Below are 19,112 nucleotides of genomic sequence, written 5' to 3' on the forward strand. Positions count from 1 at the left end.
TAATGGGGGAAATTTGTCTACTTGCTGCCAAATTATGTCTTTGCTTCCTGCCATCTTAGCAACGCTAGGCTTACAGTAGTTGGTTCATTTGATGAGCTCTGTTCGTAGCTCCATGGTCCTTCTCTGTGTCCCATGAAAGCACTGCTTATGTAGCTTCAATTTGTGAGGTTTTTAGGCTGTTTATACTAACAGCTATTTACTCTCTGCTGGTAAGTTTAACTGCACCATTTTGGAACTCAGAACTGCTGTATCTTGGAGCTTAGATGAATACAACCAGAGCCCAGCTTTGAAGGTAACACCATAAATCTTAATGATAAAAGGATGAACTTGTTTCCTTCTTGAAGGTACCAGACCAAGAGTAGGACGCCGTCACAGTATGGAAAACATGGAACTTATGAAATTAACACCAGAAAAGGTTGGCGCTTCTCTTCTTTCTGTTCCTCCAGTAAGATTGCAATGAAATGTTTCCCAGGGTTTTACTGTAAGTTATGAATTTGCTATTATTATTTGTGTTAAAATGACAAGATAGGCTCTAGGACAAGATAGTCAGAAGTTTTGTACTTAACCACTTTGAAAGAAGTTGGCAGAACTTTGATGTGTCATTTGTATCCCCTTTGATTTAGCTGATCTTAAGAATTAGGTAAAAGCAGGTCTAACAATTAGACATGACAAATAATACTGTTGCCAGGTAGGTAACAGTCAGCACCTTACATTATATAATGATTTGTGGAAAGCTTGCTTTATTCCCCTCAGGAAGAAGAAAGAATAGGGTCCTGCAAGTGTACAGCAGAGGAATTCTTTTCATCTCCTTTTTAAAAGCGGCTTGAGGTTTGCAGCATAACAGTGATTYGTAGTTAAATGTCGTAAGCTTTAGCTCAGAGAGCTGCTTTGAACAATTTTTCTTTGGCTGCAATCATTTTATAGGCACTTAACCTACAGGTAAGTGTTTTCTCACTTTGGGATTTCAACCCACCTTGCAAGCCATTGTTTCAACACCCATCTTGAATAAAGACGCTACTTCAGACATGCGGAACCTGAGTCACAGATGGGGAAGGTGACTTCCCCCAAGTCGCAAAACTCTCTTGGGGCTGGGAGTTCCTGATCCCAGTCCTTGTGTGAATCTTGAGAGAGAGAGACTTCCTTTAAACTCTCTCTGCCTTTAGAGGTAAGCTGGCCGTTTATGTAAATGACTACTGATAGACTGAAATTGCTATTTCTGCCCCCATATTGAGATATTCAATTCCCATCTCTTCAAATGATACAAAGCCTGTCATCATGTTTATCACATAGTAAATTAACTCTCCTCAAAGCTTACATCATGACAGTTGGTACAGCTGAAGCTAGCGCTAATGCACAGAGCTTCCTTGGGCACCGATTTAAAATGAGTCTGGGTTTTATTCCAGACTTGCTTCTCCACAGGGACCCTCTAAGCTTCYGGTTATTACCAGCTGTATTTTCTTACTCTCTAAATCTCTTTATTTGTGATATTTTTCAAAATATTCTGTGTGTGACAGTTCGTGCCCTAAATGTACTAAAAYGTTTCACATGGATTTTATAATGAAGTATTAACCTAGTATCACAGCTTAGCTTTTAGTAAAGGGCTTTTTTCAAGATCCTCTGGTAGTAGAATCTGGACACTCATTCCATGAATGTTTTTGTTATAAAACAGAACGTGTGGCTCTAGCATCGTGGTTTGATTGTACAGTACACACTCTTCTCAGAGTTGGAATCTGTGTGTTGAGCTTAAGCCTTTAAAAGCAATTCCGTTTTGTTAGGCAGTGTTGCTGACCGATTTGTGCTTATGGTCACAATTTCTGATGTTGAATCAAGAAGCAAAATGTTTTTCATGCAGTTGTTATAAATGATTGTCATTTGTAGATTATCTGTTTTGTGGATAACTGTTTTTATTTTAGAAGAGAAATTATGCGAAATCTGTCAGGTTGATAAAGTCAGACTGTGCTGGCATTCTTTTCAGTCTTCCTTTTCAAACTTTATTGGGAATTCTGTGTATGTAAAGGACTCCATAAAAGGCTGGTTGAGTATCTGCTGAGTACAAGGGTTTGCTCTGCTCTCCCACTTTAAAGACATGGATTTTTTTCAAGTGTCAGAATGTCATGTGGGAACTGCCACCTGTACCTGAATTTTAGCAGTCACATTAACTACATTTCCTACACCGCAATCAATAAGGAAAACTTCTGAGTGCTTGATTAAATATATCATTTTACGACATTTTAATCAATCAAGCATCCCACTCTGGTTCAGTTAAGAGACTGATCAGTAACAAGAGTATGAAGCTGCTTCAGGTAAGTAAGATTTCAGTAATCATATGTTACATGATACAACCAAAAGCTAAGTTTTCACCACCCAGTGGCTGGATAAACTAAATAATGTAAAGCTGCTTCACTTTGGGGAGGAAAAGAAGCAACTGTGACAGGCATCAGTGTAATGTAATTAAAATTAAAAGGGTTAATTTCATGACTCTTGTTTTCTTAGGTTCAGAACTGGAACAGTGAGATTCTTGCTAAACAGAAACCACTGCTTGCCAAACCTTCAGCAAAGCTGCATTTTGTAAATCGACTAAAAGGCAAAAAGTACAAAACCAGCACCACTTCCAAAGTTTTGCAGGATGCCAGTAATTCTATTGATCACCGACTTCCAAACTCTCAAAGGGTAGGTCTGGAGATTATAGCCTTTTGAAAGCTTTGTTTGATGAAAATCACAGAAAACGCATTCCTGCAGGTATCCATTTTAGTTTTGTTTACTTAATTTAAACATTTAAACAATGTCACTCTGTGAATCGATGTAGAAACTGCCATTTTTACAGATGTCTCATGGATGATGATAGCTTTAAGCTTTTCCTAGTATTAGAATGCTTTTTTTCATGGTGGATTTTTTAAAGTTTTAGGTCAGCTGGCACATATATTTTATTTCTAGCGTCTCTCTCAGACCAGGTTTCTCCAAACTTACCAAAATCTAGTTTTTTGACTCCTACCCTGTCAAGCTTGGCTGAAATCAGCCAGTGGAACTTTTTTTTTTTCTGATAAATATTTTATAGGTCATTGCACTCTTGACAGAAGTCAGTTAAAATTAAAAATAATTGCATCATTTGATCTAAATGAGAGACCCATATACCTGAGAAGCAACTGGAAACTGTTCATTACTGTTCTTTTGTTTTCTCCTGGGCACTTGGGTTTCGGTGTATTAATAGCTGAGGAGAAAACTCCTGTTGTAATGATCAGAGTACCAGTTCTCTCCGTTCCAGAGAATGAAATATTTCTAATAGATTTTACCTTTCAAATATGTTTGCCATATTATTAGCATTTCCTATTACTTTAGGTTTTTAGTCATCCATTTTTTTATAGATGGAGATTTATCCTAGTGTTTAATGGCTCTCAGATACTCATATATAAAACATATTGCTGGAATGAAACTGCCATGCGGCTGTCCTGGTTTTAGGTGCTTTTGAGTTCAAAATACCCACTAATGTTTCTGTCCTCTTCAGAAAAACAATCGAGAGACCATGGCAGATGAAGGGTTCTTTGACCTGCTGAGTCGATTCCAGAGTAACAGGATGGATGATCAGAGATGCTTCTTCCAGGAGAAGAACAGATTCTCAGCTGCTTCAGTAGCCACATCCTCTACTCCACCTAAAACGATCAGAAAATGTAATTTTTTTTGTTAACATCTGTACTGACTTTAGTTCCTGGCAAATACTATTTTAAAATGTATTTGCATGCAAAAGACCTACTATGGTAGGGAACTTATTTCTAGGCTAATTTGTTTTTCTTCCTCCTCCCCCAGCCTTTTCTACTTCTGTAGTCTCACCCCACACTGATGAATTTCTAGATCTGCTTGCTAGCTCACAGAGCCGTCGTCTAGATGACCAGCGCGCTAGCTTTAGTAATCTGCCTGGACTTCGTCTGAATCAGCGCAACAGTCAGTCAGTCCTGGGTCACTTAATGGCAAGCAACAACAGAGAACTAGACGATGACTTCTTTGACATACTGATAAAATGCCAGGTAAGTTTAAAAACAATTCTTAAGATTCTGATCTCTGGGGCTTTGATTTGTGTATCCTGCTGTTTAGTTTCTTCAAGTAAGCTCCTATGCATATCATGTGTTTTAAGATATATATTGGTTTGTGGGATAGGGACATAAAGGAAGATCCAGAAATGATTCAAGAATATTTTTCCAAATCATCTAGTCTTTAGCAAGTGTAAATTTCAGTCTGTATACCATGTTAACCGTTTAAAATAACAAATGATGAACTGGAGGGATGCTGAAAAAATGAAAACAAGTGAGGTTACTGAAAGGCATAGATAAAATAATTGTTAAAAAAAAAAAAAAAGCATTTAGATCTAACTTGTTAGGATTCCTAGTGTATCAGATGCCTTCCTAACTCATCGAATGAAAGAATTCACTATTAAATTTTTAGTTTTGATAATGATTATCATTCCTGTTATGGTACACTGAAATAATAGTTCATAGTAATATACAAGTGATGCATCTGATTACCACTTATAGTATGTTATAACCAAAGAGAACTAGAGAGTTGGTATTTTATCTGCTGGGTTGGTAAGGATCTCAAAGTACAAAATTCAGATGCTAAGTTTTCCAAAGGTAAGTACGTTACCTTGGGTGGGAAGCAGAACCTGAGATCTTTGATTTTACAGCAATGGCATTCATCAATCTGATGAAACAGCAACTTGTCTGTTTACTGCTCTCAGTCAGGCAAAGAATCTCTAGATTAATCTGATAGAGTTTCAGTCTCTTCCCATTCACTATCTATAGCAGACATGTAATGTCTGACAGCGCTTACTGCGATAGGAATAGAAAAATTTACCTCCCTGTCATCCATTACTGATGTTACTGCTTTAAACAGTAGCAAKAAAGTGTTGCTGACTTCTGTATCGGTGTGGTGGAAAATACTGTGTCTCAAAGGTGACTGTTCAAGTCCCATCACTCCTCTCTAGTGAACGCTGCAAACGCACGTTTCTGAGGTGCCTCCGTCCCTCTGCAGCTGGCGAGGCAGCAGCCTGCTAGTGCCAAACACGCTCGTTGCCAGCTCCACTGAAGGAGGGACAGTGGATGGCTGTAGTCCACCGCCAAAGCTAGTCTGGCAGGCTGGTGCTTGTGAAATCTCACCGTGAGGGGGCTGCTGTGTAAAATGAGCACAGAAGCTATATCTCAGACGCATTATATAGAGAGGTCTGTAACACTGTGATTAAAATGTACCAGAATCTTCTGAGGAAAAACTTCTCAGTATTGTGTTTCCAAACCTGACAGCAGCATAGCTATTTTTACTCCCTGAATCATGAAAGAAAAATAGCCGAGAAAACCCTATTTCTGTAATTTGCAGGACAGCTTCTAAGAAAAGAGTAAGAATCCTAACCTAAAGAGAGAACAGCTGATGTATCAGAGGACAACCATATTTTCTGTACTATCAGACTAGAAGCACAAAGTAGCAATGCTAAAATTCTTCTGGATGAAGAACACTTAAATCTTGCTCCACACTATTAATGATAACTAAATTAGGACAGTATTTTCAGACACCTCTGAGAGGTGGTTTTGATGAACCATTTCAGCTACACTTGCACCTTTAACCTAGTTATTTCATTTAAGTGTGATTTCCCTGCATGGTCAGCTAGTTGAAACAAAGCTTACACATTAAATCCTTGTAATTGCTTTACATCTGAAAACAAGAACTTTCACTAATTTTTCACTTATATTATTCACTTATTTTATATGTTCACTTATATATCATGTAAATATGCAATGCTATTGCTTGGTCTCTGCGTAGGGTTCCAGACTGGATGATCAAAGATGTGCTCCTCCATCATCTGCAAAAGGACCGACTGTACCAGATGAGGATTTTTTCAGCCTCATTTTACGATCACAAGCTAAGAGAATGGATGAACAAAGAGTGCATTTACCCTCAACTATAAAAGGACCAAATTCTAGCTGAAGAAAGTAACAGACTCGTTCTGTACAGTAACATCTTATGTATCATTTTTGTTTGCTGGGAAAACATACATGCCTTTTAAAAAAGAAAGCAATTAGTAATTTTGTCTCCTTTTTAATGTTTTTTTTTTTTTTTTGGTATAAATAGCAGCATCACACTCACTGACCTGTAGTTAAAGGCAGAGTTGCCAATCCTGTTTGTAGTTGGCAGCTACTTTTAGCAGTGTCTGTTGGAATTACTGACTACTGTATCTCCCTCTTAACTGCCTGTAGTCTTTTAACATTAATATGAATTTTCTTCTCCATCAAGGTACTCCTGTTGCAGATGTGTGGACTCTACTGGTATCTCCATCTAGTGTAAGACCTAAGTTTGTAAATTCTTTTTAAGGAAAACTTGATTTTTTTCCCCCCTAATTTGTACTTCCCTGGAAAAAGGTCCTGTTTTCTTTTATACTTTTTTAAAAATAAAAATAATTGAGAAATAAATAGCCTCAGTACTTAGTCTGTCTTTATTTCTTCCAAACTGTGTTCCTGCAATCAATTTTTATAAAAAAGAAGAAAAAAGGAAAAAAAATCACTTTTCAATAAGCTAGTTTTAATTCTGTTTAATTCAAAAATATTCTTTTAAAAGCATGCTTGGCTTATCTTGGTAATATTTAGTTAAGTATAAAAGTATGATGAATGATATAGGAAACAATCAGAATAATTTTTTAAGATGATGTACTTGTTTGCAAATAACAGGTGTCAGTGCTGTCTACACATGGTGGTACATTTCCAGCACCAATAGCAGTCCATTCACCAGGGAATTACGGGGTTACTAGGAGTTTAGCTTGGGCTGTCACGGACATCAGATAATTCCTGCAGCCGGAGAACTTCAAGCGTTACAAACAACAAATGCATCTATGCTGCCTATTACCTGACCCCAGCTACTTCTTATGCTGGGGTATTTTGGGGGAAAAACAGCTGTAACTTTCAGTATTCTCTTGGATGGATGCCTTCCCTGATGCAGTTCTTAGCCCTGAGGGGTGTACGTTGCTTTAAATATGGGTATCTTGAGTTAAAAATCACGGACTGTAACAGTAAAGGTGGAAAAACTGTTCACTTCAGGTATTTATAAATGAAGTGATCCCTGAGAAGAATCTAGAGTTTAGTTTAGCTTCAAAGTAAAACAGCTTTGCAATAACAGTTAAACAGACACAGGTTCCACATAATTCATCCTATTTTGCAGTTACTGAAAATTTTACACACATTCCCTTACAGCTTTTTTTTAGCATTGAAGATGATGATTGACTTGTACTGAAACCAAAACTGTCCTTCCTGTGCTTACGGAGAAATGCCAGAATGTTCTTCCAAAACCATGTGTTGCCATCACTGTATCAAGCTGATCTTTAGTACCTTTTCTTGAAAGTTTGCTATTCCCTGCCCAGCTTTGAACTGCCCTAAGAAAACTGGTACAACATCAGTTTCTTACTCCTATGCAAATTATTAAATTAGAAGATAATCATTAAAATCTCTCAGAACTGAGCTGACAAGGAGCAATTCTACCTACTTAAAACTGATTTTAAAGAATATAAAACACAGTCCTGAGACTTCTAGATGAGCTGTAATTAGTCGACTCTATTACAGCACTATTATGTGAACAACAGCAACTTAGAGCTGTTTTACAATTATCTGAGTAGGCTGTTTGCTAGATCATAGACTATTAATGCTTCCCCACCACCAAATATCTAGATTTACTTGAAACATTACACAAATTTGATTTAGGACAAGCAGCAACACCAGAAGCCTGTTTATGTTTAATGTTATATTATATAAGCACTTAAGGTTATAGTATCTTACTTAAGTTTATTTTAAGTTCCAAGAACAGTAAAGTGATCATGTACACTCAGTCTCTCAGTTTAAAACCCTACAGCTATTCTTGCTAATGCTCTCACCAAAGATGAGAGAACATCAGCTTACTGATGTTCTATTTATTTTCTACATTTGAGAACTAGAGTAGAACAAGCAAGTATGTGACAAATAAAGCTTAGCCAAAACTTACAGCAGAGCTTGGAGAGTCCTCAGTCTCCTTCCTTTGATTCACATGACCCACTCTCTCTCTTGTCTTCAGGTGCTCCCACTGTAGAACTTTCCCCTTCCAGGTTTTTACTAGGATTGCAATTTTCTCCAGCCTCTTGCTCTGCTTTGCATGTCTGCCGTTTCTGCTGCTCAAGTGCATGCTCTTCAGTAAGGCATTCAGCTGTGATAGTTGCTAGGCTACAAACTTCAGACTCAGTGTGCAATCTATTCTGTAAAAATTAATAATAAGCTATTAATCAAGCAATCTGAAGTGCCGGTATCCAGTGCTTCAGGTATATCTCAGCTCAAGGGGTAAAACCCCTGAAAATTTCCTAACTAACTTTAAAGGATAATTGGCAGCTTTTTTTCCTGGGAAAACTGTACATGGTCATAAGTACAATCTAGAATATAGGTCTGGTTTTAATATAAATATATTTTGTAGTTTACAGAAAAGTTAAAGTAATCTTTACCCCAGGCTGATAGGAGTATTAAACTCTCAAAACAGAAGTTATTTAAATCCTTTACTATAAAGTGCTCTAATTAAGAGTGGTAGTTTCCTGCCACTGTTAACCATTGCCCAGTATTTTTCCAGAAAAAAATATGCCTGAACCAATCTCTATAGGACTATTCTATAGGGCAACAGGTACTTCCTTAACTCCTCTCCCCAAGATTTGGATTAAGCTTGTTGTTTAAACATGTTCTAGCAGATGATGCTTAAGTCTAGTAAATTTAATTCAAGCTCAAAGACCCCTAGACTAACATACACTGGGTTCTGGTTTGTGAGACTCTTCTACTTGCGTATCTGGCTCATCGCTTGCATGGAAAATGTCAAGGCTTCTGCTGCTGTTTCCAGGTCTGATATAGGCATCTCCTCTGTCATGGGGTCCTCTATTTACATGAGGAATCTTCCATGAAGGACAGTCATCTGAATCACTCGCATTATATTGCCTAAAGTCTATTTTCTCCTGTTGTCTGTCAGGTGGAGGAAGCATTTTCTTCTGAGAGGATGTTAAATATCTTAACATAGACACTGATGATCCTGCACCATAGCAGAAACCCTGGGGGGGGGGGGGAAGAAAAACAGATCAAAGACCCAAACATTTGCAGCCTATGGTTTTCCCACTAAGTTCAAAGTCACATTGCTGAAAAACACTGAAGGAAAAGCTCAGATGATCAGAATGGTTACAGTAAAACTCAAGCTGTCTGCAGTCTGACCACACAGGCAGCAGCTGCCAGACTGTACTTTGTCTTTGGTGCTACAGTAAGAAAGATGCTGAGGGCCCTAACTCAATGCTTTCATATAGAAAACTCAAATTACATGCATCATTGTGCAACAACTCTAACTATGCAAGAGGCAGAAACTGAGTTAGAAATAAACTGTCATAGAATCTAGGATCTTAAGCTATCTTAATATTTTATTCCACATGGAAAATGTGGAATAAAATGTGGAAGAGAGATGCAATTTAAATATAAACTTGCCTGTTTTTAACAACAAAATCAACTGTACTATAAAAATATTAAGAAATCCCTTGAACCCAGTATATTAGAAAAATTTCATCTGTTCTAACAAATCTGTTCAGTAGTACAAATAAAAAATGTAAGTAAGTACTATATGATAATACTTAAACATAAATACATTTGATTTACAATATAATTACTAGTAAAACCAGTGTTTTAAATATAAGATAAATGCATACAAACCAGAACAGCTAGAGCCATCATGATTAGTACTGGAACCTGCAGAAGCAACGGTACCTCCTTCATGAGTGCTTTGATGAACTCACCAATACCTTGTCCTACATGCTTCAAAGGCTCAGTTACAAAGTTAGTGAAAGTAATAGCCAATGCCTAGAAAAATATAAATAGAAAAATAGTGTTGTTATTGATTAAACAGAAACATGAACAATTTCATTATATTTGGTGTATACCTTTGTCGGTGGAACCAGCAAAATAGGATTTACTAGTAGAGTTTCATAGTACTTCTGACAGGGATCATCCTGAAACGTCCACTTACTTCTGAGCCATTCTACAGTCAAAGCAAAGACATTTTTTACTACTTTTTTCATATTTTACAATACAGTAGCAAGAGAGAAAGTAGCATTTCAGTTACAGATGGAACAGAACTCTTCTAGATATGGTTCAAAGCTCAGATTTATTTCTAAAAATCTCAAATTAGGATGGCAGTGTAGCTTATCCAGTCATGGGGAAACAGGAAGGAGAGGGAAGGCAGAAAGGAAAGGGAAGATCAAAAAAGATCTCTTCAATAGCTGAACTTAGTTCCTAGAAGTCTCAGAAGAAAAATAAGCCCAGYCTGTGGAAACATTATCATTCGGCACATTTTTCCCACAGTCGCTGAAACAGAAGTAATTGTCAGTGTTATTACTCATCTCTCAGGCCGCAAGCTTTTCAAGTATGCTTAAAAGAAACATGTATTTGGCAGAATATTTTAGTTACAAGCAGAAAGTCTTTGTCCTTAATGGGATTTTAAGTTACAAACAAATAATTTATGACTTAAATATTTCTGCAGTTTGATTTTTGTAGAGTTAAAATTTGACAAAATACAGCAATCAAAACCAATAAAYTCCAGTAGAGAGACCGTAACAGGCACTCATTACAAGTTGCCACCATTAATCTTCCTGATATGACACTCAGTGGGCTAATAAAAAATATTCAACCATCTCCATAAAATAACAGAACTCGGTGAATAGTTACTGATCAGGTTTCTGAAGCCTACTGTATTCACATGCTTGGAAGATGAGGAAATCTTTTTCTTGAATTCTGCCCTCCTCTCTTTAATAAACTGTGCACTGAACGGTACTGAACACTCATGGGATGACAAAAGACAGTACATCAGTATTAAGGATAAGAAGTAACCCCATGACATGCTCTGAACAACAATTTGGTGGATCAGCTCTCCTTCAAAGGCCTAGAAAGGAACGCCTTGTGGAATGGAAAGATGATTTAACCACATAATCTGATAATATTGCTGAAGAAGGTGATACAACACACTTACTATTCATGAAGAAATTATTTATGGGATGTTACTACTGGCTTGGCAACTTTTGAATGTTTTGTGGTCTTAAAAACTATTACAAAATAATGAAACAAATATTTACCAATGAGACTTCCACTCCAGTCCACCTTCTCAGCACAGACGTTATCAAACTGCCCCATTTTGGCAATTTCTGCTTGATGTTGGGCAAAGGCCAGCTGCAGAAGAATCAGAATTACTTCTAAGAAATAAAGATAGAGCTGCCATCACCTGTAAGGCTTTCTAAGATTTATTACAAATCTGAAAAAGCAGATCTCCACAAGCCAAACACAGTATGAAGTTTCCGACTGGGAGGAAAGCAGTCTTCTTCAAAAGGCACTGACTGCTTCCATCATAAAAACATTCCTGCCATCAGCCACACATCTCTTGGGACAGCGCAGGCAGCTAATGTCCAGCACAGCTTGACAGCCCAAGGTCAGAGCCAGAGCAGGCTCCGTGCTGAGATCTGTCTCCACTCAGATCCTTCCCCCCCACTCCCAGGGCACAGGCTGAACCTGACCTACCACTATTCACTCTTAGCAGGTTTGGTGTAATTACCTGGGAATATCTGTATTTAAAAAAAAAAAAGTTTGCTACCTAAACAAACTATTAAACAGAGTTAATTCCTAGGAATTTCGTGGGACCAGATAAAACTATCAAGATGGCTACCCCTTTGATTTATTCTCCAAATGGCATTTGAATTACCTAAACACCCAACTTGGATATAAATTTAGGGCAAAAGCAACTTGGTACCAAGTTTCCTTAAAATACGTTTGGATTGGATGGGGGGAGTGAGAGAAGAAAGACCACTACCATGAAATTACTAACTAAAACATTGGGACATTTCTCTCTCTTTTTAAAAATAACTCCTATTAACACAAACACCTGTACTCATTATAATTTTGCCTTACAACTGATAATAAATTTTTTTTTTCTTTTTGGTCAAATCATCAGTTCTTTAACGACTCGCACTAAGTCCTGCCCATGGCAGTCCACTCACATTCAAGGTCCATCCTAATCTCTGCCACTCCACTATTCCTGGTCTGTTAAAACAAATCAAGTATTGCAATGTTCTGAAGAACTGCAGTTACGTTCTGATGACAAGATGTGAGGACCTAGATTTCGTGTCTGGGCTATGACCTAAAGGGATAAATTCCTCCTCATTAAAACCAATACCATTCTAAAGTCAGCTACTTTATGACCATTAATGAAGCATTTATGTCTGGTATATCACCCATTAAATACACTTTCAGCTAGTGATCTTTGAAGAAACAAACAACAAAAAAAAACAGTATTTTTTTTCCAGAAGACTTTCCTAACAAGCAGCTTTAGACAGAGTTCATGTTTCCACAGTGAACTTGGCAGTTCTACTGCTTTGAGTTTTGTGCACCTCTGCAGCAGGGCAAAAGTTGGCAGGGTTTCTTTTGTTGTTTTTTAAACCTAATAAACCTGTCAACATGCAAAATAAAATTGTCATCCCTTTATTTACCTTGCAATCAATTATTGTTTTATATAAACTAAACAAGCAAAAAAAAAAANCAACCCAAATCTCTGATAACTGTAAAAATGTTAAGCCTAAAACTGGTTAGGATTTCTGAACAACTTACCTTATACAAGTAAAGCCAGTTCCATGCAAAACTGATCAGAAAACTGATTAATAAAACACGTTTTAGCTGAGTAAACCAATGAATACGTGTCCAGAGCTCTGTAGCTATGATAATTACAATGCACACTAAGCATAAGAGGATCTGAAAAAGAAAGCAGGAAAAAAAAAATTATGGCCCAGATTTGGAATTTTCCAGGCTTACTGCCAGAACACAGGAAGGAATTTCCAGTTTTTGCTTTTATTAGCTTCATTTACATGAAAGAGTTGAGGGACTTTTTCCTTGTTTTTACAGCATATCTGCTACAGTATAAAAAAAAGCAGAACAGTTTCACAGTATTATCAGTGGTCATTCCTATCACAACCTTATGTTACAAATGCTCGCTTCTTTCTTATGATATTTAATTATTTTTTTCTTATGATATTTGTTACATTACCTATCAAACTTAAAAATTACAGAATTTAAATCATTCCGTGCTGCAGAAGCAGAATGCCTGGTACGAACTATAGAATCACTGCTGCCAGTGCCTGCAGTTTGGTTAAGAGACAAAACTACAGTTTAAATAACAGTAGCAAGATCCTAGGGAAGCACTTTAGTCTTTTTCTGCGTACAGATCCCTAATAGCAAAGTTAAGCTACTGATAATAGGTTTGGTTTGTTTGTTTGTTTTGTCTTCCATGGACCCCTAGAAACTATACAGGCTACTTTCAAGATCCTTCTAGCTAAAATATATAAGCATATTCTGAATTTTCAAGACTTATTTGGAGAGTTTCAGCATATTATAGATCCTCAGTTTAGCACTATTTAAAATCGTTGTAATTCTGTTTTAGAGAAGTATGACTTTTCATACATGGTCATGCTCTCTTCTTTCAAGCATTACACAAAATTTTTCAGCAAAATGCATGAACCTATAAAATCTAAGGCCTCAAATATATACTTGTCTCAGTATAAATATATTCCAGCTCCTGCTGAAATCAACAGCTCCAGCATCTATTTGAACAAGAGACAAATCTGGAAAATTGACAGCTGTACTGTTAAGTGATCAGAAAATAGAGTCTAATGGATCACACAACATACAAAAAGGAAGAAAAACAAAACAAAACAAAAGAACAGAAAGCATACCAGATACCCACAGAAAAACAAAGCTGCAATAAGAAAAGACCACCACAGGAAGAAACAAGTTTAACTTTTACTTCAAGTGAATGTATCACCTCTACCTTCAGGGATCAAGAAACACCATGAGTGACTCACTGTAAGTATGACGGAAAGAACTGCTGTATACAGGCAGTTAAGATGGCAACACTTACTGGCTAGACTTGCATAAAGAAACTGGAGAAAACAGTAATCTAAAAAAAAAAAAAAATCACCTCTCTCCTTGTCTTACCATAAACATATTATATGGATCAATTCCAAAAGTGTCTTCAAACCTCCAGTGCCAAGCTTTATAATCATGGTGCTTAAAATTGATCAAGATATCACTAAGCGCATCATCCACAGCACCTGACTGCCAAGTATCCTCATTGAGAAACCTGAGGATCTCCAAATATTTTTGTTTTGTAAGGATGATCTCAGCATCATAATGCACACTATCCGTGTTTTCCTCGGGCTGAATAAAAGCAAAACAGAACAATGGTTAAAAGCTGCCTACTTGGAAATAGATGCATGCAAGAAATTTTGTATCTCTAGCCAAAATCCTAATTATATACCCTCATTATATACCAGCATCTTTTTGTGACAGACTGCAGGATGAAGGCCATGGTAAGGGAAGTGCACTACAGCTCTATCATCCTTTCTGAACAGAAAAAAAATCTCCAAAGGCATTATAATGAAGTAAGTAATGAGGTGATTCTTTTATGCAAACTGCAGTAAGCTACTATTCCTGGACAAGTGAAAGGTCTAAAACAAAACAAAAAATCTGGCTCTTACAAATTTAACAACCATTAACATGAGCTGAAAAGAGTATTACTATTGCCGCATCCTATCAACAGATGTTTAAACACATATTCTGAACTCCAATAGTCTTCTTTTGGATGCTTTACAGAGCAGGGGGCAACTGTGCCTCTGAACAAATTCTAGTAACTCTCTAATAGTAAAATTGGATGCACATGCTTCAGTCTATCATTTTTTCTTTACAATTCAATTCCCTTCTTTTAATTTAAATTTAAAGTAAGTCAGAATAATTAATCAATACTTGATAACAGTGAAAAATACATAAAGTAGTAGTTTGAATTCTAATTCATTTTTAATCAGTCTTCAGATACTTACAAGACCAAGTTTTCCAGCTTCATTTAAAATCTTATTCAAGTATCGCTTAAAAATATAAAAGCTACGGCTTTCAYGTGATATGGTATTCTTCTTCTCACATTCTTCAACCTGCAATGTAAAGACAGTTAGTTTATTCACTTRTTGTTCAAATCAGCTTGTTTGAAAGAGGAAAAAAATTACCAACGTATTTAACTAATGACTACCAGAGGTTTATTTCTGTAGTTCAGCAATTATCTTGGGATTAGCACACCAGAAAAAAATCATACATAGTTGCTGAAGAGTAAGTTTTCATATTACTTTTCACAAGACTGGCCAGTATGGAAGATTTCAGATCTGTAAATAAAGTGGTCTGAGTACTAACCTCAGTAGGACTAGAAGAACTAAAGATCTGGATCTCCTTAAAGCTTACATCAGAGAAAAAGATAATTGAAAAAAAAAATACTAAGTAACTAAAATGACATCTCACACTGGGTGTCCAAAAGGTGGAGGAAAGTGGGAGTCCTGGTAGCTACATAAGCATCACTGCATCCTTCCAACCTCAAACAAAGAAGCAGCGTGGGGTCTTACAGCAGCTTCTGAGAGCTGCCCAGTGGGCTTCACTGCTACCTGAAATCCTTGTACGCTATGGTCCTGCCACAAATAAACTCTTTATACTGCCAACTCACCCCTTTCAAATCTAACAGATTTGAACAATTTGAATGGAAGATCAGTTTTCTTAGCTTTTGCAGCATGGAGTAACATGACATGTTTAAATTTCCAATGCTGAACAGAAAGATGCAACTCCTACCAAATTCTGTTATGTTATTACAGTGTTTTAGGAAAGAGAATTTGCCAGAGCTAACAACAATTTAGAACTGAGTTCAAATCCCTTTCAGTCTCCCCTGTAAAGTTATATGAAGAGGTTCCCCTACATAACGCACAGTCTCTCACAAACTATAGTGGCAATCCACCTCCTCTGTACTATCCATTGCCTCTGTATCACCAGAAAGCACAAACCATAGAAAAGGTGGGAAAATATTCTGAAGTCACATAACAAACCTTTTGTCGCAAGGACTCTACCTCCCTGGAGCAACTTGCTAAGTTTTCAGTACTGACTGTATCCATAGTCTTATCCTCAGAATCATGAAGGCTTACCTAAAATTACGTAAGAGAAACATGTTTTTATAATCAAATTGTACATAAGAATTTGATCAATATACCCAGTTATACTTTTACAGTCAGGTCACTTTAAAAGGAGCTAAAAACTGAGCGTTGGTCTTTTTTGCTAACATTCACCCCAAGATATTCCAATTGCCTCTGTTGTTATTTTAGGCTCCAAACTGATAGTTGCTTTAAGCTCACCTAAATCTATGCTCCCCTCAAACAGTGAGGTTCCACCCTTTCCTTCCCAACCTGCTCCTTCCCCTCCTGTGAGTGGTAGCCATCCCAGAGCCACGCAGTGCATCGGAGAGATAACCAGGCTGGCTAAAAACCGACTCAGCAAGTAAACGGTCACTTCTCAGCCGGGTGAGATTCCCCACACAGCCAGGCAGGCTGAAAGTAAATACAAAACTATGTTCTTGGTTGCTCCCTCTTCACTCCGCCGCAACCTCCCATTTTGTCCTCTACACACTGTTCAGCTGCGGTTTCCGTGGTGCTTCTACACCAATAGGCATGCGTACTGAGGACTCTCCAAAAGAACGTGCAGCTTTTCAGAAATCAGTGAACCCATGCTAATTTGGAGTTTTATTTTGAGGGCCAGGCTGGCCCACACAGCCTGCCTGCCTGCCTAAAATCTCTCATTACAGAGCAGAAGAGAAATCCTAGAAAGAAGGATTAACCCAGAACAGTCATTCTTCTCCTTTAAGATGCAAGTCTGTTCTCATTGGAGGCAACAATAAAACTCCTAACATTTTTGATAAAAGCAGATCTGACAAAGATATCAAAGGTCTAAAAAAAATTCCTCAAGGTATATACCCAGGGCTAAAAGCCCTCCTTCATTAAATATGACTATTGGCTGACTGGTTACAATTCTGATTACACTAACTATTGATAAAACGTTCACATTACTTACAGACAAAACACAGAGATAGAGTCAGCAGAGGAGTACATAATGCACTATCACCTTGTTACCTCAAGCTGCTGAAGCTTGGGTAGCAAGTTAAAAGCCTCCAAAGCTTGCAGCTGAATTTTATGGATGCTCATGAGCATGAGGGGTAGACCTGAGGCAGGGGGAGGAGGAACACAGTGGAGAAATGATGCAGTTTGCGTGTTCGCATTTCTTTAAGCTCCAGAGAATTAGGTTCTAAAATATGTTAAAATTTATTATTCAAGACTGCAAAACCAAACTTGAGAGCTGAAAAAAGCCTGTGCAGCAATAGTTCGCAGTGCCATATACTGACATGTACCATGGAATAAATAATACCTATCTCATGATATACATATATCAGACAGCCCACCCCTCAAACGAGACAGTCGATTCACCTTGTTAAAACTCACTTTTCAGTATTTCATGTTCTTCTCAATGCTCATGAGTTACTGACGGTACAGCATTCAAGACCTGTTCTGAACTTCCTCTGGAAAACTCCGATGCCCAGCACTACCTTATTGGCACTTACACACACCGTGCACTTTCATAACACTCTCTCAACCGGTGAATGGGGTTTGTTCCATATTACTGGGAACTGGATAATTCAAGCCCAAAGTAGCCATTAATTTGAATACCCCAACTTTTATCAGGTAGGAATTTAACTTTCAAAGTATTTAGCACTGTTTGAGAAATTAACAAGAGCTGTTTAACCCAGTACTTCTGCTCAAGGAAACAACTGCGGAGCCACAACCAGTCAACAACCACTTGTGAAAAGCTAAAAAGCGTGGTCCCTGCGACTTGCAAGTGTGCAACAGAAACTTATTAGTAAAAAGCACTAAGCTAATTATCTACCATAATATAGTTCACCATTAAGGCAGCTGAATTCTCTCTCTTCCAGTGCTCTGCTTCATTTAATCCACGCTCACCTACATTACACCTACATTAAGCAAAGAGGTGGTCTAACAAATAACAGCCCCCTTTACTACCCAAGTCAGCATTCTGTAAGGTATGGAGCAAGAAAGCTGTATTTTTTCTTTCATTTTTTAACAAAAGACATACTCTTATAAAGTTGTATCATCATCGATAAACACAGAAGAATTATAAGATAAAAAGCCCATAATCCTGCCATTTTCTAACTTCACAATTTTAAGGGTAATCTTAAGCAGGGTTTGGCAGGGGGGTGACATGGGGAGAGAAAAACACGCATGCGTTTCTTCCACCTTGTAAGGTCTTCTCATGGTTCCTGAGGCCGCATCGTAATTGAGCATGTCTGTGGGGTCAATCCACTCATCATCTTGCGCTTCGCCACCTGCCAGCAGCACAGCTGCCCACAGCACCACGGCAAGCAGCATCCTGTATCGCTGAACACAACACCACGGTCATGGGTTCAATGCAGGATGAAAAGTGCTGTATGGCAATCGAAACAGTCTTACAACATGAAAAAAATATTTTTCAAGGTTGTTTAAAAACCCAGCTCTCCATGAAACAGACTAATCTTGTCTCAATTTTTTCCCAATAAAATGTTGGTAACAAGATGCAATAATTAAACAGCATTAACTAACTGGACCGTTCTAGCTAGCTAGAGCTATTAGCTGAGATACCACCTGATATAAGAACACAGTTCAGCGTTACCACGTATGTTAAAACAGGACAGAATTCCTCTAGATTTCAAGATAACGCAATGCAGTATTATTACTGCAATTCATCTGGCCAAGCCTGTAAAGGATGATGACATTTTGCTGCCTTCCCTGCGGCGATCTTGGCAGGAGATTTGCGTTATCTGCACAAGTCCTGCTCCTGCAAACTGGGGACCATACGCCACCCGCGCCCCCTTCGCTCTCCTTTTCTCCAGAGGAGCTGCCCCTCGGAGGGCCCCCGAGCAGACCCGCGGCCCCAACAGCGTCTCCTCAGCCGCACAAAGCCGGATGAGCTGCGTGTCGCAGCTGGTCAAATTACTCTAAAAGGACGAAAAGCGGCGTTCTTTGTTCACTTCTGCCCTCCTTAAACCACGCAGCACTATCGCAACTCCGAAAGAAACACGGCCTTGCACTCCTCTCCCGAGGCACCGCTCTCCTACGAGCCGGGACCGGGCGGGCGGCCACGACGCGCCTCGGCCGGGCCTCAGCC

The 19,112-nt window shown here is 38.1% G+C and overlaps 2 protein-coding genes across 10 annotated transcripts in view; one reads left to right on the forward strand and one right to left on the reverse strand.

Annotated features, from left to right (window-relative positions):
* The window catches only part of GPSM2 (G protein signaling modulator 2), a 31,267-nt gene extending 24,819 nt beyond the window's left edge, over positions 1–6,448 (forward strand). For 5 of the 7 annotated variants that reach the window (XM_026087911.1, XM_026087913.1, XM_026087910.1 and 2 more), the window contains 5 exons: positions 345–415; positions 2,494–2,670; positions 3,503–3,665; positions 3,802–4,019; positions 5,800–6,264. In XM_026087911.1, the coding sequence (XP_025943696.1) occupies positions 345–415; positions 2,494–2,670; positions 3,503–3,665; positions 3,802–4,019; positions 5,800–5,964 (794 nt within the window). In that variant the 3' untranslated portion in view covers positions 5,965–6,264. Of the gene's footprint in view, positions 1–344; positions 416–2,493; positions 2,671–3,502; positions 3,666–3,801; positions 4,020–5,799 lie in introns of all 7 variants that reach the window. The other 2 variants (XM_026087908.1, XM_026087915.1) reach the window with 1 other exon arrangement.
* On the reverse strand, positions 3,558–19,058 carry CLCC1 (chloride channel CLIC like 1). Of its 3 annotated transcripts, none has more exons than XM_026087917.1 (12): positions 18,206–18,276; positions 17,396–17,580; positions 15,956–16,051; positions 14,918–15,025; positions 14,037–14,258; positions 12,657–12,797; positions 11,135–11,228; positions 9,947–10,044; positions 9,720–9,866; positions 8,783–9,076; positions 8,002–8,248; positions 3,558–3,647 (listed from the first exon to the last, which is right to left on the reverse strand). In XM_026087917.1, the coding sequence occupies exons 3-11, from the start codon at positions 16,019–16,021 to the stop codon at positions 8,021–8,023; spliced, it is 1,398 nt and encodes a 465-aa protein (XP_025943702.1). In that variant the 5' UTR covers positions 16,022–16,051; positions 17,396–17,580; positions 18,206–18,276; the 3' UTR covers positions 3,558–3,647; positions 8,002–8,020. The 3 variants fall into 3 exon arrangements, 2 of the variants coding, with proteins under 2 accessions (XP_025943702.1, XP_025943701.1); XR_003257076.1 differs by lacking the exon at positions 17,396–17,580 and adding an exon at positions 4,843–5,157 and having other exon boundaries at positions 3,560–3,647; positions 18,206–19,058; XM_026087916.1 differs by lacking the exon at positions 17,396–17,580 and having other exon boundaries at positions 18,206–19,053.
* Between the last annotated feature and the right edge of the window lie 54 nt (positions 19,059–19,112).

The sequence above is a fragment of the Apteryx rowi genome, unplaced genomic scaffold (assembly GCF_003343035.1).
Source record: "Apteryx rowi isolate R43461 unplaced genomic scaffold, aptRow1 scaffold_74, whole genome shotgun sequence".
Classification (NCBI taxonomy): Eukaryota; Metazoa; Chordata; class Aves; order Apterygiformes; family Apterygidae; genus Apteryx; species Apteryx rowi.